Genomic DNA, 27,094 nt, shown 5'->3' with positions numbered 1-27,094 from the left:
AACTCAGCCCCTTGCTACCTACCCTTTGACCCCACCCTATGACCCCTAGAGCCCATGCCAACACCCTCATGCCCTGTGATCCCACCACACCCTTACCTAACACCCCTTTGACCCTTCCCCTCCCTCACACTCCCCAGAGCTCTAGGGAGCGTGGTCATTACTGCTGCACAGGCAGGGGGAACAGCCGTTGGCGGTGAGCCCCCTCCCTTACCTCCCAAGTGCATCTTGTGCCCCCATGGGTAGAGATGGGGGCGGAGCGGGGAGTCCTGGGTGGGAGGAAAGAGGGAGGCATCTCCTGCTGCACCCCCTCTTGCCACTGCCTCAGCCCCAGCATTACCACTGGTCAAAATCAGCCACCAAAGCTGCTGGAGCTGAGCTACTGTGAACAGCTGGCTTCACCTCTGGCAGCTGCCGGCAGCCAGCAGTTCATGGACCAGTGGTTGGGAACTGCTGCAATAAAAGATTCTGCCTGATGTGCCTCCATCTCTCTGTCCTTGATAATCCATTCATGGTTATGTGACTTGCCCAGTCATTGCCTTGTTCGTTCTGTTTCTTAAAAGATATTGAACTCACTATACCTAGCAAGTAACAATATGTGGGGGGGGAACCAAGTAAAAATATATCAGGAAGTTTTCCAGTCCACTAAAATTGCCTTGTGTGTTTGGGTTCTGTGTTGCCATGGAACTTTTTCTATAGTAGTCAGCAATATTATTGCCCCTTTTTCTGAATTCTGACTACTCAAGTCACTGTATTAGTTAACAGTAAAGTTAGAGTTTATTGGAAAGGTCTCTCTCCAGTGGTAGATGCAGTGTGGAGTGTACTGGAGAAACTACTTCCTAGTTTTCCTGATCAGTTAAGGAAACCGCACATTTCTCTGCCTTCCTCCTCTTTCCCAACCTGCTTCAGCCCTGCAGGTGAGGTGGACCCATATCCTTATCCCCACTGAACAGCTGAGGTACAGGAAAGTTAAGTGACTTGCTCGTGGTAACAAAAGAAGTTAGAGATAGAGCCAGGAATAAAATCCAAGAGTCCTGACTCTCAGTAAAGTAACTATCAAGGTTTTTTGAAATGGTTTCAGTGTATTCTTTCAGACTATAAACAGCTAAGCTGACTATGGTGTGAAATGACAAATATAGAGTGATATTTTCTCCATCAGTTAATGCTGCTAATGTGAGAGTGAAAGCCAAGCTGGAACACTAATGTAACTGTTATGAGTCTCTTGTTCTCATTGCTGTATAGGGAAGCCAGGATTCATCTACACAATACTTTTAAAATATATTTTCAGTGTCCTAAGACACCTAGTGATACAATTTTTCAAACTTGGATACTGACCCTGCATGCTCAGATACTGCACCTGGACACACATTTTAAGCACCTAAATTCTGATTTCAGCCTGGAGATTTATAGGACCTATTAAGTGGCCACTGTTAGAAAACTGGACTCATAACATATAGAAGTATATTGAACTTAAGTGTTCACAAGACACAATCAATTCCAGGAAAGATGCTTTGATTTTTATTTTAAAATCCTCTGTTGGTTATTATTATGTGATATTTTATGAACTTTTACGACTTTCCAACAGTTGAATTCATAATCTGGGAGAGCCTGCTAGACCCCAGTTGTTTGAACTTGACACTCTGGTTAATTGGCAGGTGGATGGGTGTATTCATCTGAAATAAATTTCCAAAAAACTTCCTCAAAAATGAGGAAGAACGGCTCTTGCACAAGAGGGAGTTTTTGTGCAAAAAGGAGCCACCTACACTGCTTTTTTTTGTTCAAAAGCCTCTTGCTCAAAAACAGCTGCTCGTTAATTATGCAAGTGAAGCTCCACACCGAGCTTCATTTGCATAAGTTTTTCCAAAAGAGGGCTACAGTGTAGATGTAGCCGAGGTGACAAAGGCCAGAAATCACTGTGAAGTCCACATCAACAAGCACAAATGAAAAAAGAGAATTTTGTCTTTTTGTTGTTACATAAATGTTTGAGCGCAAGTGAGATTTCCAGCATGATGACCAGTTTGCAAACCAGAAAAACAAATAATGATAAATGCATTCTGTCTCAATCAAAAGGCCTGATATATCTTAATTTCATCTCCCAGCCTACTACCCTCATTCTTCTCCAGGCAAATTACTGATATAAATATATATATAGGTAGAGGTTAAAGTGGTTTAAGTGTTTCTCTGTTGGAGATTTGTACCCTTTTAAAACAGATTGATTTTTAAATTGATCTAGTCAGGGGCCAGAGAACTACTGGAGGGTTACTCCGTCAACCCATAGTAATGCTCACAGTTACATCAATACCATTTAATGGTGATAATTATCAAATGCTGTTCATAGATGTCAAAACAGTATAGTTCTTTGGTCTTTGTGAAGGAATAGATGGTTCTGGTTATCTTGGTTGGTACCTAGGCTTTCAACCACATTGATTGAAGACTTTAAAAAAAAAACAAGAGAGCAAAACAACTGGCTCAAAAAGTCCTGGAGCTGCCTCACCACAAACTTATCGACAATCTTTTCTGAAGAATTAAAAAAGATTGAAGATAGGCCAATAATTGGTGAAATTGTCACACCACAAGATGGTTTCTTGAGCAACAATATAACAATTGCTATTTTTATAAATACATTGTCAGTATGTCCTTTAGGGAGAGCAGTCTCGCCCAGTAACGATTAGCTAATGTCTATGTCACCACATCCTTCCAAAACCACTTCTTGTCCCTATGGGAGAGAGTAACCTGATCTACTGTGTGATGTTACTTTAAAACATTTTGTACTGAAAAACCAGTAATCCTACATATGTATGAGATATGGAAATACGTGAAATCTAGATGTCACTCAACCCATATAAGAATGAGTTAATGTTTTTGGGTTGCTGGGAAGTTGTCCGAGTTGAAGAGACTATCTGCATTCCTTAACAGAGGACTGTCATTTGTAATATAAACTCACAAATATTGTTATATCACAGAACAAGTAATGCCAATGCTTTGTGATCTACATTGGCTGCCAGCTACAGATATTTTAACCCAGTAAAGTTCTAAGTGGTTGGGGAGCTGATGACTTGAGGGACCATGTGATACTGCGTCATTTGATACCAGTGGAGAAACTTACACTGGGCCTATCCTGATTTAAGAGGCAAGGATTGTGGAAGGATATTCTCAATGAGAAACACTTTATTTTAGAGTTATTTCATCCTTCTCCCCTTCTCCTGGATCTTTCAGAACTAGGGATGTGAAAGTATAACTGTTTACATGGTTACACTCAGCCCTCTCCCCCTCCCCTTGAGCTGCTGCCTATGTATCAGGCAGTGTGGGAGTGGGCGGGAGCCAGTGCTCATGGGTAGCTGGCTTTTAAGCTGGCTCCCAACATGTACCAGCTCTCGCAGCACTGCCTCTCTCCTCTTTCCCCCCCACGTATAATCACTAAATTTTTCAATTGTTACACTATTACATAATTAAACATATTTTAACATCCTTATCCAGAACCTGGATTTTCAATCTTCTGTTCCTGCTCGTCTCTTGAGCATTCAGAGAAGAGGTAGCTTGGTGTTTTAGGAGTAATAGTAGCTTGGGTCATTGTTGTCATAGCCATGGAAACAGGTAATATATCTATGTGATGCTGCTGGACATCTTTGCAGCCTTTGATAAAGTACACAGTCTCAGACCTATGCTCAAGCCTCTGCACTGGCCCTTGATAAGTTTCCAATACCTCTTTTAAGTACTTTATGACTTCAGAGCAATTAATGACTCAAGCACCAGCTACTTTAGAGACTGAGTTTTAGTCTGTGAGCCACCATGATGGCTATAATCCTCTGGGGCAATGCACATCTCAAATCTTATGAAAGGTAGGAGCAAAGCATGCTCTGTCAATGGCGTTCCGGCTATGAAACAATCTTCAGATGAATCAGTTCAGGCACTGTAAAGGGGTCTATGAAGTCTATAAACTTCACTATTGATTTTACTTTGTAGGCGTTCAGATATTGGTGGTAGTGGAAAGCCTACACAGATGTCATTTTTATGATTGCATTAACTTTACTTGTGGAAAAATTAACAGCTTTTACACGTCTATTAAATACTGTATAAAATCAATATATTAACATTTGGGGAGGGGTTAAGCAATAGGAGCACATGGAGTTTTCAAAAGCTGATAGAAAAAAACCTCAAAAGTCTAAGATATTCTATCTTTAGCTTTTCCTTTTTAGGGGGTCTCTTTTTTTTTTTTTTTTTTTTTTAACCCCTCATGTCTTCCTCTCTCCTTTTCCTCCTCCCACACAAAGCAAATGCTCCATGTGGGTAAGGACTTTGGACCTATGAAATCCATCTACTGATGCTGCATTGTATGAGCCATCTTTAGTGCTACAATCATAGTAAATTATTCTTGGGGTATAATTTGGGTTGACATTTCAACTTTTTTGGCTAGTCAAAAGGAATCCTTCAGTTCCATTTGAACTTCCCCAGTACGTATTTATGTAGATGTGTAGGGAAAGAACGGACCTCAAGAAGTTATTTCATCTACCTGCAGTGAGGATGATCCCTTGATCTCACAGACCTTGGGAGCTAGGCCAGTCTTCACTTACAGACAGCCCCCTCACCCCCCAGTCTGAAACAGTGTGGAGTGTATGGTTGGTGGTGAGTCTGAGAGCAAGGGATCATCATTTGGGATAGATTGTAGATCTTTCTTCTTCCATTTCATGCATCTGATGAAGTATGTTGCAACCCATGAAAGCTTATGCCTTAATAAAATTGTTAGCCTTTAAGGTGCCATTGGACTCCTTATTGTTTTTGTTGAAACAGACTAGCACGGCTACCTCTGAAACCTGTCATTAATGAAATATTGAGTGATTCTAGACATAGGACAGAACCTTAAAGGACCCTGCTGTGAATGCTGGGTAAGTCCTCCCATTTAGACAGTAAATCAGTGATAACTGTTCCTTGAGCTCAGTCTTTAAACCAGTTGTGAACTCAACTTGTAGTAATTTAATCTAACCCACATGTCCCTAGATTTTTATGGGTATGTCTTGTGCGATTATCAAAAGCATGACTTAAATCAAGATATGTCACACCTGCTGCTTGTTCCCTATCCTCTAGGCCAGTAACCCTGTCAAAGAAGAAAATTAAGTTGGTTTTGCGTGGCATAATTTGTTTTTGATAAATCCATGTTGGCTAATGCATCTAACAATTATTCTTCGAGACCTACTTACAATTGGTTGTTTAATAATTTGTTCCAGAAGTTGGAGTTAGGCTGACTGGTCTATAAATCTGTGGGTCCCCTTCATCTCCTCTTTTCAATATAGATACTTTGCCATTCTCCAGTCATCTGAGACCTCACCTGTGCTCCATGAGTTCTCAAATAATATTGCTCGTATTCCCAAGAATGCATCATCTAGTCCCTTAAATCACCTATGATGAATTTCATCAGGCCCTGTCAATGTGAATACATCTAACTTACCTAAATATTGTTTAATCTGTTTTTCCCTATAGTGACATATGTCCCTTCCTTTCCCTCTTGTTAATATTCATTAAATACCTGGTCACCATTAAGCTTTTTAATGAAGACTGAAGCATAATAGGCAATAAACATCTGAGCCATCTTGGTGACATCTGTTGTTAGCTCTCCTTCCCTACAAAAGTGTAGCTCTGCTACTTTCTTTGTCTTTCTCCTGCTTGAAGTGTATTTATTAGACGCTCTCCTTACTACTTTCTGCATCCCTTGTTTTTAACTTTTCTGATTTTGCTCCTATGTAGGGTTGGGAATGGAATGAAGTCAAGAGCTTAGCTTAGAAACTGAGTGTCTTCTGGTCCAGTGACCATGCATCCTTTAATCCTAAACCGTGAAGTGAACAACAGGGATGGCTCTTGTATCCTGCTAAGTACAGTCTGTTCCAACTCAAGATGACTTCTCGGTCACTCGTCTCTAAATTGCCAAGAGGTTTTGGAACAGAATGCAAGAATAAACATTGCTGTTGATTTTTATATGGAAGGTGCTCTGATACTACAGAAATGAATGGCAGTATGAAATTCCAAACCAGATGTCCTTTTTAGGATTTGGTGAACTCACATAACTGTTGGAAAATGAGCAGCTGTATATTTGATCAACATGCAATTATTCAACCATCAACCAATTAAGAGATGCATTTAAATGATCAAATTTTTTTTTTTTCCTGTGACATGCCTGCATGAACCCAGTGTTAAACAGGGCCGGTATATTCAGATGTGCAGCAGCATATCAGATCGATACCAAGAAAATGCTGCCTTATTTTCCTCCTTCCCCACCTTTTTACCTTCCTAAGCTGTTAAGATTGCCTGGGTTACCCAGAGAGTTGAAGGGTAATTGGGACATTCTATTTATATTTGCTGGAAGAAATTAATCAAAAGACTGGCCATATGGAGAATAAATAGTTTCTTTCTTATGATCCTGCATTTATCCATCTGTTTCCCATCGTCAGTCATGCTCGGAGAACATGTGAATGGATTCTCTCACCTTCTCCCCCTGCCACCACCCAGCAGAAGAATGGATCCAAAGAGACGATGCTGCTCCTACTGTGCTCAGTGCACTGGATAGTGCAGTGACTGGTTTAGAAATAAATTAATCTGAGAGCAGATGGCGAGGCAGATTATTGTGCATCCTAGGGCAATGAGGATGATGGGCCAGCTAACTGCTGGTGTCTGTTAAAATTAATCAGGAAATGTTGTTGCGCATGATAGATAAGTGAAGCCACTGCTCCACCAGAGAAAAAGGAAGGAAAAGGAGAGGGGCAAATTTTCAGTGATGCATTTTGCTTTCCCAAGGATGAAAGCAAATGTCTGGTCCAGAAAGGGGAAAAAAAATACTTCTCTTTGTAGCTCACTCCTGTCAAGCTCCCTGTCTTTGTACAGCTGTTCGGTATTCCCAGTTCCTCAACACATGCTCAAAGGGTAGACTTCTTAGTTTTCCTCTTGTTTTTTGGTTTAGCTAGACTGCAGAGGCCATGATGGATGCACTTTAAAATTAAAATGCTTCTAAAAAGGTCTAGACTAAATTTAAAACCTTCTTCCAGCAGTAGGGGGAGCCCAGATTACTCAAATGTGGATGTTTTTGAGTTTACTTGCCTTTGTCTTCTGGATCACAAAGCTTGGCACTTATTTTTTCAAAGCACTTTACAAACATTAATTCCTCACAATACCCCACGAGGAGAGTAGCATTTCTCTGTCTTAATAAAGCAGGATTATTCTAAGATAGTGATTCTCAAAGTGTGGTCTGCAGAAGATGAGTCATCCACAAGAGTCTTGTAGGTGGCCATAGGCTCAGGGCTTGCTCTTCCCCTGCATCCAGAAACCTGCACTGGTGCTCCAGCCCTGTGCCTCCCCTCTTCTTCTCTGTGAGGTTGGTGCACCTGTGCCAGTTTCCTGCTGCGGGGGAGGGAGGAGCGAAGGGGGAGGAAGCAGCTCTGCACACTGCCACACCCCCACCTTCCCAGCTGGGAGAATGGCTGTGCAGGAAACCACCCACCTGGAAGCTTTGCCTGCTGCTCTCATTGGCCAGAATCATGGTCAGTGGGAGCAGGAGGGGGTGGCATCTGGGAGTGGCGGGAGGCATGGATCCAGGTAAGCCCTCCCATTCCTCTCACGCAAACTTCCTGCCAAGTCTTCACAACCCCCTCCCCACTTCTGCACCAATTTTGTCATCATGGATGGTTGGCTGGTGGTCCGTGGAAAGGTCTGTGTTGAGCGGGGTGGGATGCGGGCCAAAAAGTTTGAGAACCACTATTCTAAGGGCAAGTCTGCATGACAAAATTAAGTTGACCTAAGTTACATTGTCTTATAGTTTTTGCACGTTCACGGTACGCTCCTTTTGTCGCAGGTATGCATTCTCACCAGGAGCACTTTGCACAATGTAACTGTTATGGTGGGGCATTGTGGGACAGCTTCTGAAAGGTAGCAACAATTGCTGTAAGCAGTGCAACATCTACACTGATACTGCATTAGCCTAACTTCATTGACCTAAGCACTGTGCTTCTTAGAGAGGTGGAGTTATTAAGTTGATATAGTGGGCGTGTTATATTAGTGGGAGCTGCAGTTTAGTGGAGGTGCTTACAAAGTTAGATCAATGTAAACTGCCTTACATTGACCTAACGTGTAAACCAGATACTCTTGCCCAAATCCATTCAGCCAGTGGCAGAGTTTATAACTTGGGAGTTTTAATGCTGAGCTCAGTCTGTTAAACTACACTGCCTCATTGAGTGCCATTGAAAAAGTAAGTTTTGTGAGGGCTTAAATGTTTGTAATTGAACTAACTTAGGAATGGACATTCATTTTCAGTTCCCAGTCAAACTCAGAATCAACCGTAAAATTAGAAAATCACTTAGTCTGTCATTTAAACTTTGTGTGCTAAACATTTCCTTCTTTCTGTATATTCAGCATCTTATTTTCCTGTTATCTATTCTTCCCTATTCAAAGCATATTCTGTAAGCATGCACCAGATCTCACATCAAAAGATTCATGTAGATGGTGTGTGCTTTTGGGGGAGGGCTCATTTCTGCTTCCAAGATGTGTTCTGTTTTGGGAATCGATACAGAAGACTTCAAACCCCAGAGATTGTCAAGTCAGTAAAAACTACTGTTAGCTGTCACTCATTTCCTTACCTTGAGATGAAATAGGGACTGGGATCCCTTCCACCTTTATCTCTCTTGTTTACTTCTTTCCTTGAACACAACTCTTCTCTTAAGGTTGGTATGAAGAGGTACTGGAATTTCAGGGTGCTGGAAAAATGCAACCATTGCCAAATAATCTAACTTCTATCTGTTTTTAACAATGCAGTGAAGGCAATTATGTTGTTCATTTAAGCCCCTCAGATCTGACCTTTCCCATAACCAACTGTGAAACAATAGAGATAGGAGGAAATTAACTTAGAACAGGAACGTGTCTGAGTGGATTCAAGAGAAGCTGTTTCTGTGAGCTCTCAAATTTACAAGTGTAAGGGAGATTTTTATTGCTTTGTCTGCTTTTGTCACACTAGTCCTTGTGCTGCAGTAATCTTGCTTCCCAGCCTTATGAATGAGATGGAAGGTCACCAGCAGCAACCTTGGGGCCAGGAAAATTGTCAACATAATCCTCCTGATTCTAATGTTTCCTTCCATGCTGTTAACAATGCTACAGTTTATTGGAGTGGAAATAATCAAAACATATAACTGGCTTGTCATCATAGATGCCTGTTTCTTTTTGCATTTAGCTCAGGTTGGACTATAAAACTAGTTTTGTACATTCTCTCTCAGGTTAGTTTTGCTTTTTAGTTCTCATGCATGGCACAATACTGAAATATTTTTGATCTCCAACATTTAAGATGAATGTTTATTTTAAAAAAATCATTGGCATAATTTCAAGAATTTAAATTTCTTTTACACACTCTCCTGGGAGAGAAGGAAGTTTGGCTTGGTTGTTACAACTTTTAAAGTAATTAGGAATAGGAGAACAGGAGAGTTTATATACACAGTTAGCCACTCTTATAAGTTGGTTGGGGGGGGGGGGGGGGAAGCCTAAAGCCTTTTTTAAAAAATGACAGCCTAGGAAAGGTCTTGATATGGGATTTAATCCTATGGGAAGCAAAGTTGAAAATATATATTCCATAAAGATAAGAAGACAATTTCCATAGTGAGAGAGGAAAGAATTCTCAGCATCTTTCCAGAAGTCGGTAACGAACTCCAGCCGACAGGACTTCAACCAGGCCCAGACCATGATTATAACCGATTTCCTAGGAATATTAAATTATATAGCATACCCGTATATTAGCTTTTTCCCTGCACTACAAACAGATATGGAACTGGGCTTTTAAAAGAAGGATGCAATGTGAAGAGAGATATGTTTAGGAGGAGGAGTATCACTGTCACACTTGAACTTTTCTTGTGCTTCTCAAGTTTCAAAGCAAGAGGAACTGATCTCTCGTGTACAGAATTACCATAATTTTAGGGAATATGGAATGCTTGTTATTAGAGTGAGTAGACTGTTTACCTCTTACTCTGTGTTGTCATTGAATCATCTCTCTCCAACTCTTGCATTTCCTCTGCATAGAGGTACACTTAACAGATTCATCTGGGGATTTTCTTCTGAGGGTCCTTGGAATTAATTGTCCTGCATACATTAAAGATACGTGCAGAATAATACATTTGTTCCACTTTCTGATAAGAGAGTTTAAGGACAAGATCTGAAGGGATTAGGTTAGTCTTTCAACACTTTTACTCCAAATGGTATTTACTAGATAAAGTTTTGAGAGAGAAATTTAATGGTAATAGTCACCTCATCTAATTGTGCACATTTTATTGCCTTATTTCAACCCATATAGTGTGGTCTTTTCATCTTTTTTTGTCCTTAGTCCCATGTAAAAAGTTAAATTATGGCCACCTCACTCCCTCCAACCTGCAATTGCCATTCCTATTGGCTGGCTGGGATTCCCTGGATTGGAGATTATTTCTGCGGAAGGGAGGCCTGAACTTTCATGGTTTTGGTGTTTGGCCAAATCCAGTTGGTGTTTTGAGTTTGCACACCTCTGTAGCAAATGCAGCGTTCCCTTTAGCAGATGCAGTGTTCCCTGTAAATTGAGTGGTTGGGTGGACATCCAGGAGAGATGCAGAATAAGGATGTTAAGAGGTGGGTAATTGACTAATTGTGTAGCCGATACAATTTGCATCGACTACACGATTAATCGATAAGGGAAGGCACTCTGTCCCAGCTCACATCAGTTCAGGAGCTATGCCCACTACAGCTCTGCAGTTCAAATCTAATAGGAGCCCAGCATGCAGGCAGCCTGGCTCCTACAGCGGGAGTAGGTCCTGGAACAGCGCAAGCCAAAACTGCTGCAGCTCTGCATTTTAAGTGACGTAAGAGCCAGGCAGCTGTCCCAGACCATCGCAAGCCAAGATTGAGCCAGGCTTGCTCAGTCCCAGCTCGCGCTGGGTCCGGGCAGCCTCTCCCCAGAGCCAGCCCAGGCCACTGCGAACAGGGGCTGCTGCAGGGGCAGCCTCTGCCTGTGGCCCTGCTGTTTCTTCCTCCGAGGCAACATGGAGAGATGTGCACTTAAAGCCCATTCCAAGCTTTAGTAGTGACCCTTCCTAATATCATGAATGATGCTTTCATTCTGGTTAGCAGATCCAGCCCAGTTGCTTCTGTACTCCTCTTAAGCATTCTTCCTCCTTGCCTTCTCTCCCTGCTGTTCCTAGCTCTAGAATGAGTGAGATTTCCTCTGGCTGCTCCACTTTTCTGTGGTAACTGTATCATTCTAATTTCTTCCTCTTGTACAATGCTGGCATCTTTCTGCAATTACCCAAGTCTGTCCTTTGAACCCTCTCTTTTCATCTGCTCTTATTCTCCGCTCTGAGAGAGGGGTGTCATTCCCACCAGCTATTGCCTATTTACTATGAGACATGGCATACTGCCTGAATTTTGAGTGAGATTTCTAAATTTCTCATGTTCTTGTTTACCACACATTCAAAAAAAGTTATAGGCCTGCCTAGTTATAGAGCTTTGTTGGGATCATACAGTTGATTTAGTTTTGCATTGATCTCACAAATAACACCTGAATCTGCTACATGAGGGTTCGGAAGCAAGATACATCAAGAATAGAAGAGATTGATGAAAGGAGAATAAAAGATTCATGACATGTTTGCGTGTAAAGAGAAGGGAGGGGCTTCCATGTTAAGATACATTTAAGAGGCCTAGAATTAAGGAATAATAATAATAAGCAGCAGTATGGATTATAAAATAACTAGAAGACTTATCTGGTGTTGCTTGGGTCCTTAAAGACAGGTTGCTGGGGGGGGGGGGATGCAGGAATCTGGGGGGAGGGGAAGTGGCTCAGGGCAGGGGTGGGGAGAGTAGGGTTTGGAGGTGCAAGAGTCAGGGCAGGGAGTTAGGAAGTGTGAGGGAGCTCAGGGCACATGGCAGGGGCTGCATAGCCCATCTGCTGATTTCTCCCCAGAGCCAGCGGGGGCTGTGTGGCCCAGCCAGCAGCTGCTCCCTGGGGATAACCAGCACAGTGGGGACCATTCTGCTGGCCAGAGGCTAATTCGCTGTGGTCATTCTGGGTTATAACTGTTCCCTGTGCTTGCTTCCCTCTCACCCCGCCCCCCCCCCCCGCCCCCCCCCCCTCATAGCCATTTGTGAGTATAACTGTCCCTGCTACCACACTCTTCCCTTTCTGTTTGATGACAATCCCATTCCAGGCACATCCCATTGTCCTGGCACAACCAAACCCTGACCTTGCTTTAAGTTATGATAAAAGGAAGCTGCATATCAAACTTGGTCATCCTAGCTCTTCCCATTTAGGTAGGAGTTCTTGAACAAACAGACTCACAGACAGGTCGACAGACACACAAACTCTTAAATATACAGTAGTCTAAAATCCATGGAAGTTTATTTGGGTGTTCTTAGTTACTCCATCTCAGTATAATTATAAGATTGCATGTGGTGAAATATAACATGTAGCTCACTTAAAATGGATTTTAAAATACTATTTATGTGATTAAGAATAGAGAGCTACATTAGCAAATATCAAACAACTATTAGCTCTGAGATTTCACAGCATAAACTGAATCCTGGGTTGGTTAGGGAGAAATGTCCTTCCATTATATACTATACACATTTGGGTGCACTGAGTTGTTTTCTTAAAGTTGCTTTCTGTAACATCTGGATAAGATGGATGGTCCATTGGTCTGATCTGGTGCATCAGGAAGAAAAGGCTATTAAATCCTGGCCTATTCTAGTATTGCAGAGAAACAGGATATCAGGCCAGATGGCCCATGATAAGTCTGTCTGGTATGGCAGTTCTTAGTTCCTAAGTAACCACTCGCTGAAAAAAGCTGAATGGTTCTCCTTAAGTGCCCACCAGTGAATGTTGGTTCTTAAATTAGAAGGAAAGAACAAGCTGAAGAGCAGCATGTCTCTTGCTCTCCCTTCAGGACAGAACCTGCTGGGAAGTAGAGGTTTCATATCTTGTAATAAATTTAAATACAAGATTATGAATGTGATTATGTGTAAGTACAAGATGTGTAGAGAGCACAGGAGAAAGGAACCCATCTTGAAATACTAATAAATAGAATATTTAAAAAACTATCATCTTGAAGTTCCCTATTGAGCTTTCTCATTTGTACTCCTGTGATCGGTAGCTTCAGCCAGATTTCCAAAGCATGCAAATTTTTGTAGCACCAGGACCCATATGCAGGGTGTGTGTGCAGAATGCGTGAATGCATCCCCCCATGATCCCCCAAGTAAGTGTGAGGGGGCTCTGCAGCTCAAACTCAGCCCCCCTCCTTCCCTCCTGCTGCGGGAAGCCAGCACTGGTGCTGCCACTCTCTCCCCTGTTTAAGTTTAAGACAAGTATCTTACTTTCATTCTTTGTTCTTAAATAGATTCCTTGTGTGAAAATGAGGCTTTGTGTTTCATTCAAATCCTTTCCACATCTATATCATTTCCTTTCTGAAACCTTTTGTTTAACTGGAGTTTACTGTAGTGAGGAGGGAATTGCATATTTTTTTATTTGCCTATGTTGTCTGTTGGCTCAAGTGGCTTTGTGATGAAAGCTCATAGAACTGTGAGCTCTAATAGCTAGAGCCCTGCAAATCCACAGATATCTGATTTATATCAATGCAGATATCCATGGCTCATTTTTGCAGTTACAGATACAAAAACAAGGCTTTACTAATAACTGCATCAAACGACAAAGAGAAGTAAATCTTTTTAAAATAATCAACACACAAAAAACAGTGTGGTCTAACAAATGAGCATCGGGCATAGAAATCATAAACTCTAATCCTGGTTTAGCCATTAACTCTGTGTGGGCTTGAGCTAGCCACTTAACCTATCTGTGCCTGTTTTCCTATGCATATCCTAGGGATACATATCTACCTTTATCATGCACATTGAGATCTTCTGTAAAAGATAAAATACTTTGTATATGCGAAATGTTTTTTATTCTTTTAATGATTCTTTAACAATAAGAACAAGAGCTGTTATGGCATCTGTTTGATGCTCTGAGATAAAATGCACTGAACTACCTCATTAAAATCCACTCTGTAGCTTAATGGAGACCTTCTGTTTCCAACACTGCCAGTCCCTAACCTTTATGGATATACACGTTTCTGAAATTGAGAATACATAATGCATAAACATATGTATTGGTTAAGTGAAATTTCAACTCTGGATGTGGTGAGACACTGATTAACAGCAGTTATAAACCACCATCTTGCAAATAATGCATCGTGTCTGTGTTTGTCTCTCCTCTTGATGTATAGTTGCCATTTTATTTGGTTTTAAATGAATTTTGTTTAAAAGGACAGACGGGGAATTCTGAGAGCTTTGCACATGCTGGGAAATTTATAGTTTTGTACCCTCCAGAAAACGATGTTTCCTGAACACGTTTCTGGTGGGTATTAGTTAAAAATAGTTCTCATGAATGAATACCCTTAAATACAGTATCTGTTGTATATATTTCAAAATAATGGGGTCTTGATAATGCAGTGGATTAGTGCACCAGCACTTCACTAGTTGGGTGCAATCTTGGCTTACATCCCACATGAAATGTTTGGCCTCAGTTTACCTTTTTTTAGTGGGCAAATCCATATTCTAAATCTCACATAACTGAGTAGTACCTGCTCAGGAGAGCCCAAGGAATAAGTTGAAGGTGTTGCAGTGTTTGCACTGGCATAGCTGTGGGGGTGGGAGGGACAGGAAAAACAGCATAGTGGCTTTGCTGCATTCACCTCACCCCTTTGCACATCTGACCCAGTGAGCATTGGGGAATTCCACACACTTGCTTCTGTGTTGTAGTAGTAGTTCCTCAGGTGGACCTGCCTACCTCGTTTTGAACTAAATCCATGTTTTTCACCTGCTCTTCTGAGCATCACTTTTTATGTCTTGCTTTCACTTCCTCATTTTCAGAGGCCTTTCTCTGTCACTGTTTCTAACCTCTGTAATGTTTCTCAGTAATAGTGAAATGCATTCTATGTGAAGGTGAAAGAAATGTAAAAAGTATTTTTAAGTGTCAAGATGAAAACCTATGCATTTTAGGTGAGATTGGCAAGGTGACTTTTATGCAAGATTTTGGATTGCAAATATTCTCTAGATGCCAACCTTCATTGGGTACAGCCAGGTGTTTTATAAAAGCACTTCTTTCAGTAACATGTGCATTGGAATATCTACAGCCACAGACAAGACTTAATGTAAAAATTTACACACTCTTCCCATGTCATATTTCAGAGCTAATGTTGCAATCATCTTTGGGCAGTAGAATGTCCTTAAGAACTTGAGATCTACTGGACCATGAAATCTGTTTCAGAAAGATTACATGTAGCATCTGTATGGCTTATGTTAATAGTGTTCTTGGCAACTGCCTTTTTTAAATACTTGTTGCAATAAACTACAGTATTTGTAATGATGAGTTTCTGATAAACTTGATGATTTAAAAACACCACCTTGCACATTATTGCCAAAAAGGTTTGCTTTTTTGGAAGTGAGCCATGAATGCAAATGTGTCTATAGTGATGGGACACCAAAAGAGACTGACACAACATATAAGGGAATAGACCATATATCCTCAGGACTGGAGGCTGAAATGCTCCATTTTCTGAACAATCATGGTGCTTTCTTCTCACAATCCTGAGGGGTTGTTTATAGAGGAGCAGGAGTCTGAATGGTCCAGAGAGCTATGTGAATTGTTTTGTGTGTGTGAAACACGTTGGATCAAGAGCTTTTGGGTTCTAATTCCAACTGTGCCACTGATATTTTATGAGCAAATCTCACAATCTCCCGTTGCCTCAGTTTTCCCTCTTGCTCCAGTTTCTGGTAGGCAGGTGTCTAAATACACAGCAGGCACATTGGTCCTTCTGTCAAAATTCTTAGCAGGAGGCTAAGGATTAAATGGTCTGCAGAGACTGAATACTTTCATCTCTACAGATGGTCCCTGAGGCCAGGTCTTAGGTATGTTAACTAACTAAACTTGTTCAAAGTCACAGAGGAAGTCTGTTTTAAATATGGAACTAGAACTCGGGAATCCTGCCTATAATTAAGGTTGATGGATATTTCCCATTTTAACTGTAGCTGTTTGGCTAGGGAAGGTGTCTTCCTCAAACTGAATTGTTTCAGAAAACTAGAGCCAAAAGAGTTCTCCCATGTTCAAGAATAAGACTAGGGGAAAAATTGTTTTGTATTTTAAAAAATCCATGGCAAGGTCCTCATGCTTTGGAGCAGAAACTTTAAATCTGACAGGAGACTGTCTTTGTTTCAGATGTACCTTTTGCTCTTCCTGTGACAGTTGAGATTATAAACCTTTGGAAAAAAAGCCGCTTGTACATGCTAAATAGAGCCTTATTAGATTTGTAACAGCTGAATTCCCTCAAGATGCCATTCTCAACGGGCATGCATTTGTCCCGGGTGAGTAGGACATTGCCATGCAATTTCAACTGGGGCCGCTGTGAGTCTGTCTGTCTTGGCTCCTGAGCTAAAGGCACACTCTGCTGTGTTCTCTGATTCACTGCTGGGGACCTTAGAGAGGAGGAAACTGATTTGAAAGCAGAGGAGTAAGAACTATTCCTTTTGAGCTGTGTGGGCAGAGTTGATTGAAACCCAGAGTCTTTGGTGAGTGGATCGGAGAGGACCTGGAATGGTTGGGAGGAGACTGGGATAGGAAGCCAGGAAGGGACATTGTCTGGCAGCCAGTACGGATGAGGAGCTGAGGTGGCAGAGTGGGACTGACTGGGAAGAGCGAATGGGGCTGAGAACCAGTGATGAAGAGAGAGAAGAGACTATTCTAACCTTGCCGCTGTCACAGTGATCCTCCATGATCCTAAACTGAACTTCTCACAAATGTTCACTCAATGTGTACTGCTCATGCACCGACAGTCTGCCTTGAAATCCGACAGTCTGATTTGCAGAAGTGCTGAGCACTCATAGCTGCGACTCGGGCCACTTGGCGCTGTGCTTTGAATGTATGAAGTGCTGTGGAAAATCAGGTCTCGGGTATTTCAGACCTGAAATTAGTGGATACTTTTAATCTTTCTCTGTGCCTCAGTTCTCTAGCCATGAAATGTGAATAATAATATCTCCTTATCTCACTGGGGTATTGTGAAAATATATTCATTAATATTTAAGCACTCCAATACTATGGTGACGAGCACCACAGAACAGCCCATGGGGAAATTAATAATTGTGTCTTTAGGCGGGGTTTGAAGCCTGTGCCGTGAATAAGGCCTAGGGTCAGGCTCTGAATAATGAGTATAGAACAAAATATTGAATAGTTCCTCATTTAAGTGAACATTGTCCATCATGTGTATTGAATGAGTCAGGAGTCCTGTTGGAAAAATAGTGTGTAATCATTAGGGATATCAATGTGTAGTTGACTACGTGATTAATCCTATTGACTATAAGCACTACTCCCCCCTTGATGCATCTATCTCAGAGGCAGCAAGAGGGGGGAGGTGGTGCAACAAGTATAAAGCTAGGATCACCCTTTCAAGGTATGATAGCTGAGCATTTGGTTTGCATGTCAGCATCTAAGTGGAAAAGCAAAACTGGGCCTTTGTTGGGATGATAGGAATGATGAATGGTGGAAGTCTGACAATTTCTGACCTTAGAGCAGGGGCAGACAAAATACAGCCACAGGCTGGATCTGGCTCATGGCCAGTGGGACCCTCGGGCATCTCCTTATCTTTCACACCCCACAAACCACTCAAAGCAACTGGCTGTGGAGGCCATGTGTTCTCTGCACACTGCATGCCGGGGACAAGAAGAAGCGTGAAGTCTCTCCCCCCCCCACTGCCCCTGAAGCACATGGTGCACAGAGAATACATGGCCCCCCACTCCTGGCCACTTTGTAATCAGCTAATCAAGTAGTTGATGGAATTTCCATCAACTACTCAATTAGTCAATAAGGGAGGAAACTGCGGAGCCACAGCAGGGTTAGCTCCTGGCCCCGTGAGCTAACCCTGTTACAGTTCTGCCTTTTAAATGTATTAAGAGTCACCAGGCTCATGCTCGGTCCCAGCTACATCTCTGCTTTCCCTGTCCCTCCAAACAGTGCTGAGGGGAACTGGCTTTTAAGTTGGCTCCCCCAGCACCGGCTCCTGCTCCCCGCCTCCTTTGCTGCCTCTCTCTGATAGAGGCAGCAGAGTGGGAGTGACATGGGGAAGTGACTAGTCGAGTCACTACTTGACTATCTGATAAGCTTATGCTTATCGAATAGTTGACTAGTCGTCTGGTCACTTACATCCCTACTCTGAGCCATGTGCAGGGGTGTAGAATGCAGGGAGCCTGCCTGAGGGGTTCTACTAGGCTGTTGGCCAGGAACCACCTAGGTCAGTGCCTGCCTCTGGCACGCTAGCCCTCCCTGCCCCCAACTGTCTCCTCCTCCCCTGCCTCAAGTCACAACATAAACCCTTTATGTCCTTGATCCTGCATCCCCTGCTCAAGGTCACAATGCTCTCCTAGACTCTCCACTTCCTCTTTTACCCCTCCTCTAGTTCAGAATCCTCTTCTGCACCCACCTCCCTCCCAGATCCTGCATTCCAGTTCCTTGCCCCAAGTCACAACTTCCTCCTGCCCTAGATTACAACCCAAACCCCTGCCTGCACCACTGCCCCAGGTCACAACCCCTTCCCAGACATTGCATCCTCCCCTAAACCCGTACTCCAAGTCAGAATCCTCTTTTGCACCCATATCCCCTCCTAGACCCTGCACCCCCTCCTGCACCCTAATCCCCTGCTCCAAGTCACAACTCCCTCTTTCATCCGGATGCCACACCCCCTCCTGCACCTCCTTCTGTGCTCAACCTCCATGCTCCTCCATTAATATCACGGAAAAGTGTGGCCCTTGACCACTTACCAAATTCTTGGAGTGGCCCCTTATCAAAAATTATTACCCACCCCGCCTTAGTGTGACCATTATATTTCAAGCTTTTCTAATGGGATAAATTCCTACATGACAACATTGTAATTCACATTCGGCAGAAAGTTGTATCAAAGTTGTTGTGATGCAGTTTCTCAAGGCAGTGATGTACATTAGTCATACAGTGATTTTGTGATCTCTTTTACATCCCATAAGTGAGGTTTTCAGCACTGCCTTGATGGGCAGCACTAAAACTAGCTGCTCAATTCTGCTCCTAAATGTGGGTATTTCTTTTTAAGTGCTGCCTCGCCACAAAATCTTGAACACTATTGCAGGAAACTTGTCACTTCAATCATTCCCCAAGGTTTTTTACGCAACTCATTGCATTGACATTTATTTTTTGTTCCTTAAGAGCCCTGGCGATGTTGCAATAAATCAGCTTTAGTTTTAAATATTCTGTTAAATTAGAGCTGAATTAACTCTGTGATTTTTTTTTTTTAAGATGCTTTGAATTGGAGCTATCCTAACTGGTTTTAATCTTAAGACTCTGGAGGTTTGTGAGTAAAAATTGAAAAGCACAAAAAATGTATAACAGTTTTTTCTTTAGGGCTTGCAGTCAACCACTGTCCAGGCAATAAACTCCTATTATAAGCTAAATCTTATTAATTATTGTAGACTTATTTAGGTTGTTCTATGAATTTAGGGGGTACTGATGGTGTCAGATGTGGAATGTGAATGAGATCAAACTGTGACTTAAAACATAACTGGACTGACAAATTATATAATGTGGCGTTTATGCATGAGTGGTGGTGCCTTTCCTAGCATGAAAAAAATAAACATAGTGCTTTATGCTTGGGTTAAGAAAGGTCTGGAGAAAGCCAGCTATTTCCCACTTTCACGCAACGTTTCTTGCCACCACTGCTCTTGCTTTCCTGTGTAGATAACGTTAATACCTAAAAATAAGGGCTGAAGAGGTTTTGTCAAATTTCAAAATGATTTTGACTTCATGAGTTGAAAAAGTTGACTTTAATGCCAACATTACTGGACTTGTTTTCTGGCTAGGAAAAGCTCCCGGGGGGGGGGGGGGGCCGAGAAAGGAGAGAGAGGTTTTAATGCAAAAAAATAAAAACTTTGTGTAGCGTATACATAAGCACTAATTTGTCTCTGCTTAGGTTGCTGTAGGGAGAGAGACAGAGATGTGCCGTCCCTGATTCACAGGACAAAGAGAAAAAGTTCATAAATTGAAACGAATTTAAACATTTTAGAAACCCTTGTGAAGTGATGCAGGGTGCCCCTCCTGTAATGAACAGCACTTACTGTAGTGTCTTATTTTCAGAGCACTAACTTGTGACGAAACTATAAGTATTATCCCCATTTTACATCCAGGGAAGCAGAGAGATAAAGTGACTGGCCCCAAGTTGATGGGGTAAATGTTGGAAGCAATATGAGACCCTCAGAGTTCTGACTCTGAATGCTGTGTCTAATCTACTCTCCCACAGTGCTCCTGAGCAGGTCAGCCACTTTCTTTCCTGCACCACAGTGTCCCCATCACCTGAATCTATGACCCAATGGGTGAGATACAAAAATGTACTGAGTCACGACTTCCAGAAACTTCCAATGCAGTGTGGCATCTTGTCAGATATATTGACTCTTCCCCCCCCACCCCCAAGTTTATCTCTTCATCAGAGTTGACCCACAGGTGAGTTTGCATGTGGTGACAGTGATCTAGCCATTGGTGTGCATGTTCATTGTGAGATGAGTTGACTTCCCTACCCACCTTGCCAAGTCAACAAATGAGACTGCTATTAAATAGAGTGCAAGGTTTCTATGAAGCTAAAGTGCCCTGGAGACCGTAATACAGTGAGCTAGGCAGGTAAATGTTATCCCCAGTTCACAGATTGGGGAACAGAACAAGGGGAAATTGCTTCCCTACCAGATGCTTTAATCTGTTCAGTTGGCAAGAAACTAGGAGTGAGAAGGTGTGGTTCCAAATCCAAATTTTGGCACTTACTTTCCACATGGCCTTCTGCAAGTCACTTCTCAATGCCTCACGTTCCCTGTTTGTGAAAATATTTACCTTCTTCATAGGGCACTCTGAGGCTACACTGAATGTTTGCTATATAACGGGAAAAATAATGCAACCAGTTAGTGGTAGAAGTGCAAAGAAAAATCTCAAAACCTCTGCTGTCAGCTGTCAACTTAGCAAAACAACACCACTTTCACCATCTAGGATTTGGCATGACCTGAATTTCCTATGCATCACTGCAAATTTAGCATGAGAATGTGTTTTGCAGCACCTCTAATATTGTGCTGGATGGTAAAGTCCTATTATTAATGTGCCTCCCTAAAATTCTTACATACAGATTATCAAGTAAAATGAAACAGAAAATCCTCCACTGGAACTCTTTTTTTTTTTTTTTTTTTTTTAAAGTTAACTTCAGTGCCACTGGACCAATTTCCTTTTCACTTGGCTTGTTTCTTAGGTCATGTTGATTAATAAAACAAGCTGAATTAGAGTAAACTCTGATCTTTCTTACCCAAAAATTCTCAGTAAAATGCAAGAGACCAGGCTTCCCCTCCCCGCTCCCTTTTTTTTCTTTAATATCAAGCAACTCAGAACTAAGGATGTTAAGATGCAGGTAATTGACTAATCACTTTGTCAATTTGAATTGATTACGCAATTAGTCAATAAGGGAAATTAGTCTCTACCGGTTCATGCCAGTCCAGGAGCTGCTCCCGTTGCAGCTCTGCAGTTTAAATGTGGTAGGAGATGGGTGCACAGGTCCCTGAGCCAGGACCACTGTGGCTCTGCATTTTAAATGTTTTAAGAGCCACAGAGTTGGCCGGGAACAGGGGCTGTGGGCAGAGGCTGATGCGTGGTAGCCTCCCCTACCCCCTGCTGCTGCTTCTGATAGAGGGGGAGAGGGGAGGGGGGAGGGAACCAAATTTTAAGCCAGACTCCCCAGCACCAGCTCCTCCCCTCTCAAGGAAGCAAGTAGTCTAGTAGTGGACTCAACTACTTTCTTAGATACCTACTCTGAACTAACAGAACAGATTTTTAAAAAGAAAAAAAATTGCCTTTGTTTGGAGACCAAGCATGGAAAATAACATTTTGGAGAAAATTGCTACCAATTGAAAAGGAAAGGGAATGGGTTATTCCTTTTGTGGAATGTGAGCATTAAAAACACTGTTTTCAGTCCATGTTGAACCTATCTATCTGGCACCCTCAGGATCTAACCGGTGCCGAACCAAAGAATTTGTAGAACCACAGGAGATCAATATTGTCTAGAAGTATTGCCAACACGTCCACTGTTTACTGAGCTCTCAGAAGACATTTAGGGTTAAATTAGAGCTAAATAACAGCACGGAACACTGGGAGCCAGGACTGGAGGCTGTAAACAAACTGTATGGGACCACAAGAAGTTTGGCCGGGACCACAAGAAGTTTGGCCACACCCATGAAAAGTGGATGTCCAGCTAACTAAAATTATGTCGGACCACTGATGTTGCTGGACCAGAGAGTGCCAGATTACAGAGGTTCAAGGTGTAACAGTATTCAATGAACCTGAGTGAACTGCCCTTGCCTCCCCCCTGGATTATTTTGGAAAGGGATGAATGCAAGTCTTACAGACAATGGAGACCCCTAAAACAGGAGATACCCATCCCAAAATACATCTTGAAACTGATATTGCAGTGCCATTAAAATGTATGGCAAAGAAAAGAATGTGTAATGCTAAGATATGTCCTGAATGGTGCCATTTGCCATCCTGTAAGGCTTCACAAAGAGTGAAAAACCCTACCCTGTTTTCAGCATCACTAGATGGCATTTAAAATCTTACTTTATGTGGTTAAAATAATAATCCAGTACATTATGTGTGGGAAGAAAATTGTCTCAAGGAAAAAAACTATGTAGTTTCAATATATGAGAACAGCAAAATACTCTCACTCTCTCTTTAAATGCTGCTTAAAGAGTTGGGCCTTTTGACTTTCTCCTTGTGCTCATCAGTTTCTTTTCTCTTTAGGAACCTTCCGCTGTACCTTCTGTCAAAATGAAGTGGAAGAGGATGAGTCGGCAACGCCCAAAAAGGATGCCCGGACTCTTGTGGCAAGGTTTAATGAGCAGATTGAGCCAATCTATGCACTCCTACGGGAGACTGAGGACATTAACTTGGCCCGTGAAATTCTTGAGCCAGAACCCACAGAGATTCCTGCACTGAAACAGAGGTGAGAATGGGCACAAAGCCCTCTTCAGCCACACTGCATTCATATTGCATATTTATCTGCCTTAATCATATCATTACCTACATCTTGACAACTTGCTTGTTCAGCATCAGCAATGCAGGATACTGATAAATAATATTTGCTTCAAGAGATTTACAGTCTAGGGATGTAAGCAAGTAGTTGAGTTGAGTACTTGACTACTTGCTTTCCCCACCCCTCCTCACCTTCCACTGCCTCAGTGTCATAGGTAGCAAGGAAGGGAGAGAAGGGGGGGAAAGAGGAGCTGGCTTAAAAGCCGGTTCCCCTTGCACCGTCTCCATCGTGCTGCCTGCTTTCCTACTCACCCCTGCGCTCCCTGCTGCTGCCTCTATTAGAGGCAGCAGCAGGAGGGTGAGTAGGGGAGTCTGCAGCGAAGCTGTCTTTGCCCACAATGGGCCAAGGCTGCCGCAGGCAGAGGCTGCTCTGGCAGCAGCCCCTGTCCGCAGCCAGCCTCAGCCGTCACAAATGGGCTGCTGCCGGAGCAGCCTCTGTTCACAGTGGTCGGGGCTGTCTGTGGACAGGGGCTGCTGCCAGCCTGGGCTGCCATGAACAGTAGCTGCTGGACCCGGCATGAGGCAGTACCGAGCAGTCCTGGCACACACTAGTCTAGGACTGCTGCAGCTCTGCAGTTTAAATGTATTTAAGAGCCAGGTGGCACTGGTCCAGGACTTATCCCAGCTGCGGCTCTGCAGTTGAAATGGATTAGGAGCTGGGCTGCCTGAACACCCAGCTCCTACTGCATTTTAACTGCAGGGGAGTAGCTCCTAGATCGGTGCCAGCCGCGACAGAGCACCTTCCCTTATCGACTAATCATATAGTCGATACAAATTATAGATTGTAATAAGGATGTTAAGAGACCATGGCTGCAACCATTTTTCATAAAGCAGAGCAGACCGAAGTTGCCCTCGCTTTTTAATAAGAATGTTTGTCCAACAGGAGGCTCTACAATGATGAGCAACCTAGGCTAGTGAGTGGCTGCATGAGTGGCCTCCTTCATATCAGTGTGCCACAAGATTGTTGTAATCAAGATGGTCTCCTGGGATAGGTCAGTTTTGCTGGGGTTTTTCCATTGTAAACATCTTTTCTTTTATCTTTTTATTTTGCTTCTGTAACTCTGTAGTTTTGAAAGTCTAAACTAGCTGTGTCCACACTTTGCTTCTTCAAGCCCACTTACAACAAACCTCTCAAAGAAATTATTTGAATTCCTTTTTATTATTTCATTCTTATTTCTCCCTACTTTTATGGAGTAAAACCTGTTAGTCATAAATTATAAGATTAATATTTTTCTAGCATTAGGAAACCAACTTGCACCCTTCAGAAGACTTCTAACTACACAAACTAATCTTGATAGAGATATTTTTTTTTTCATACTTAGATACTAGATAGGTTTCCATTTAATTTAATTTAATAGCAAAATGCATTGCCTAACTCTAGCTCCTTCTAACCAGGGAGCTCAGATATTAACTAACTAATATTCTCCATCTTCCAGGTGAAGCAACTAATGTGTATAGAGAGGGGAACTGACTTCTCTAAGGCCACATGGTCAGAAAGTGTAGTAGAATGTTGGTGCCTTTATTTCTAACCCTATGGCTTTATCATTAGCCTTTGCTTGAAAATCAGTTTCCAAAGTTTGACTAGCACATTTGGCATAGCCTCCCCAAATGAGAAAAACAGCCCTTTGTCAATCCTGCACATGGCACATCATCTCTCTGACCAGAAAATTAACACAGCAAAGGCCTGGTACAGTCCCATGAATAATAGTTAAGTAACAGCAGCACCCACTTATGTGGCTCTTCAATGCTTTAAAAAATTGTAAATGATTAATTACTCTGTGCAAGGACTTAAAAAATAAATAGGCCACTTTTTAAATGGTTCCTTGAACACAACTAGCTTCAGCACATACAGTGATTCAATTATTTATTAACCCTTATTAATTCAAAGCAGTTAATTGCCTAAAAGTGCTGCAGTGAAATATTAAAGAATATCCTCTTTCCCCCATATCTCCCTCTGTATACATACCTCTAGGTTATTTATTTACTCCATTTCACAGATTTTTGAAATATTGGACTTTTGATGCCACTGAAGAAAAAAATCTTCTGAATTTTCCTACTGCCTTTCCTATTAACACAGGAGTGAATAAAACTGTATGTTTTGTGGAGAGGTTTAGCATTCACTGCCTACACTGTAAATTGTCTAAGGATCCAGGCATCTTCATTGCAAGACTGGCCAAATCATTTACTTAGGTTTTTCTAACCTGTCTTACGTAATATGTTTTATAAATCCTCTAGTAAGCATGAATTTGTCCCATGCAAATTTCATAAGAGTCTGCTTTTCCTAAACCTGTCCCATTGGCTTTCCAGATGGGTTGAATATAATCTCCCCTCCACTTTTTCTTGGGTAAAATATCTGGACTTTATGTAACATCCTACATTTCCTGAATAGCTTGCTTTTTGCAGCTACACTATTGAAGGCTGAGAGTCCATATGCCTTTTAGTGGATGCTGCTAAAAACCGTATCATGAGAGATTTGTCCAGTTCCCATTAATGCAAATCACAGATATATACTTACATTACAGGCAGTCACAGAGTTACGCGGATCCGACTTATGTCGGATCCGCAGTTAAGAGCGGGGCTTTTCTCGCCCCGGAGGACAGGAGTAGCGGGACGCCCAGATGCGCTGCAGTCCGGCGTCCCCGTTCTCCGGGGCGAGAAAAGCTGCTCCCCGTCTCTCTGGTCTGCAGGGAGACTGGGAGCAAAGCCTTGGAGCACGCCCGCAGCTGGACAGCTCGGGTGCGCTTGAGCTCTCCCCCTGCGGGCGTGCTCCGCGGCTTTGCTCCCCGTCTCCCAACCAGCAGACCAGGGAGACGGGGAGCAAAGCTGCGGAGCACGCCCGCAGCGGGACAGCCCAAGTGCGCCTGGGCTGTCCCGCTGTGGGCGTGCTCCGCGGCTTTGCTCCCCATCTCCCTGGTCTGACCAGCAGACCAGGGAGATGGGGAGCAAAGCCTCGGAGCACGCCAGCAGTGGGACAGCCGCAGCACGCCTGGACTGCCCCAGGCTTCCTGGAATCAGCCGCTGATCAGTTTCAGCAGCAGCTGACTTGGGGACGCCTGGGTTTCTTAAGTTGAATCTGTATGTAAGTCAGAACTGGCGTACAGATTCAGCCGCGGTTGAAACTGATCAGTTTCAGCAGCGGCTGACGCCAGTTCCGACTTACATACAGATTCAACTTAAGAACAAACCTACAGTCCCTGTCTTGTACGTAACCCGGGGACTGCCTGTACTATACACATTTGTTGGACACTAGAGTTTTTCCTATTCTTGTCTTTTCTTAAGTTTCTATAAACCGTTGAGATGCAAAACCTGTGTTTGATTTAAATAATTTGAGCTCTGCTCATTGGTTTCCCTTAGCTATATCCTAGACTTGGTGACGATGCTTTGTGCTACCTTAAATCTAGTTTAATCCATTATCTTGGGGGACTTTCAATGTAAGTTGACCCCCAAACAGCATAGTCAGTGTAGCCAGCCACACTACTGTCTCATCTCTGATCCCCAGCTTCATAATAGCACCAAGGAGCTGTAGCAGCCAGGCGAGTTCAGGGCATTCCTAGCATGAGCCAGAGGACAAAACAGCCCTTAGAACTGAGAGAGATGGACAGCTTTTCATAGGTGTTGCATTTTCTCCTCAGCTCTGTTTTAAAACACTGCCTTGGTGCAGCTGAGTATCTGGCCTTCTGTCTATAATCAATGGTGTTTACTCCACCTCTCCAGAGCACAGACACTGAATAAAAAGGCTCTGTTGCTTTGTAGCAGCAGGTAAATCCCCAGTCCCAAGGGGCTGCATGTTGCTGCTAACAGCATAATTGATGATACTGTTGTACTAACAAGGGAAAAAATGGAGCCATTTACTTAGTTATTGACCTTAGCAGGGGTCAAATTGTAGACGTAAACCCTCCAGGTTTTGGTCATGCTGGGGCATGGCAAGGAGCTCAACTCGCTCATTAC

General features: G+C 42.7%; 1 protein-coding gene across 1 annotated transcript in view; it reads left to right on the top strand.

The window, feature by feature from the left end:
* The window catches only part of GTF2E1 (general transcription factor IIE subunit 1), a 99,963-nt gene that overhangs the window by 64,305 nt on the left and 8,564 nt on the right, over window positions 1-27,094 (top strand). The window contains exon 3 of the mRNA XM_006132906.3: window positions 22,856-23,057. Coding sequence (XP_006132968.1) covers window positions 22,856-23,057 — 202 coding nt within the window. The remainder of the gene's footprint in view (window positions 1-22,855; window positions 23,058-27,094) is intronic.

The sequence above is a fragment of the Pelodiscus sinensis genome, chromosome 1, assembly GCF_052426305.1.
Source record: "Pelodiscus sinensis isolate ZL-2025 chromosome 1, ASM5242630v1, whole genome shotgun sequence".
In the NCBI taxonomy this organism is placed as follows: domain Eukaryota; kingdom Metazoa; phylum Chordata; order Testudines; family Trionychidae; genus Pelodiscus; species Pelodiscus sinensis.
The sequence above is the reverse complement of the archived record's forward strand: the minus strand, read 5'-3'. Positions and strand labels throughout refer to the sequence as shown.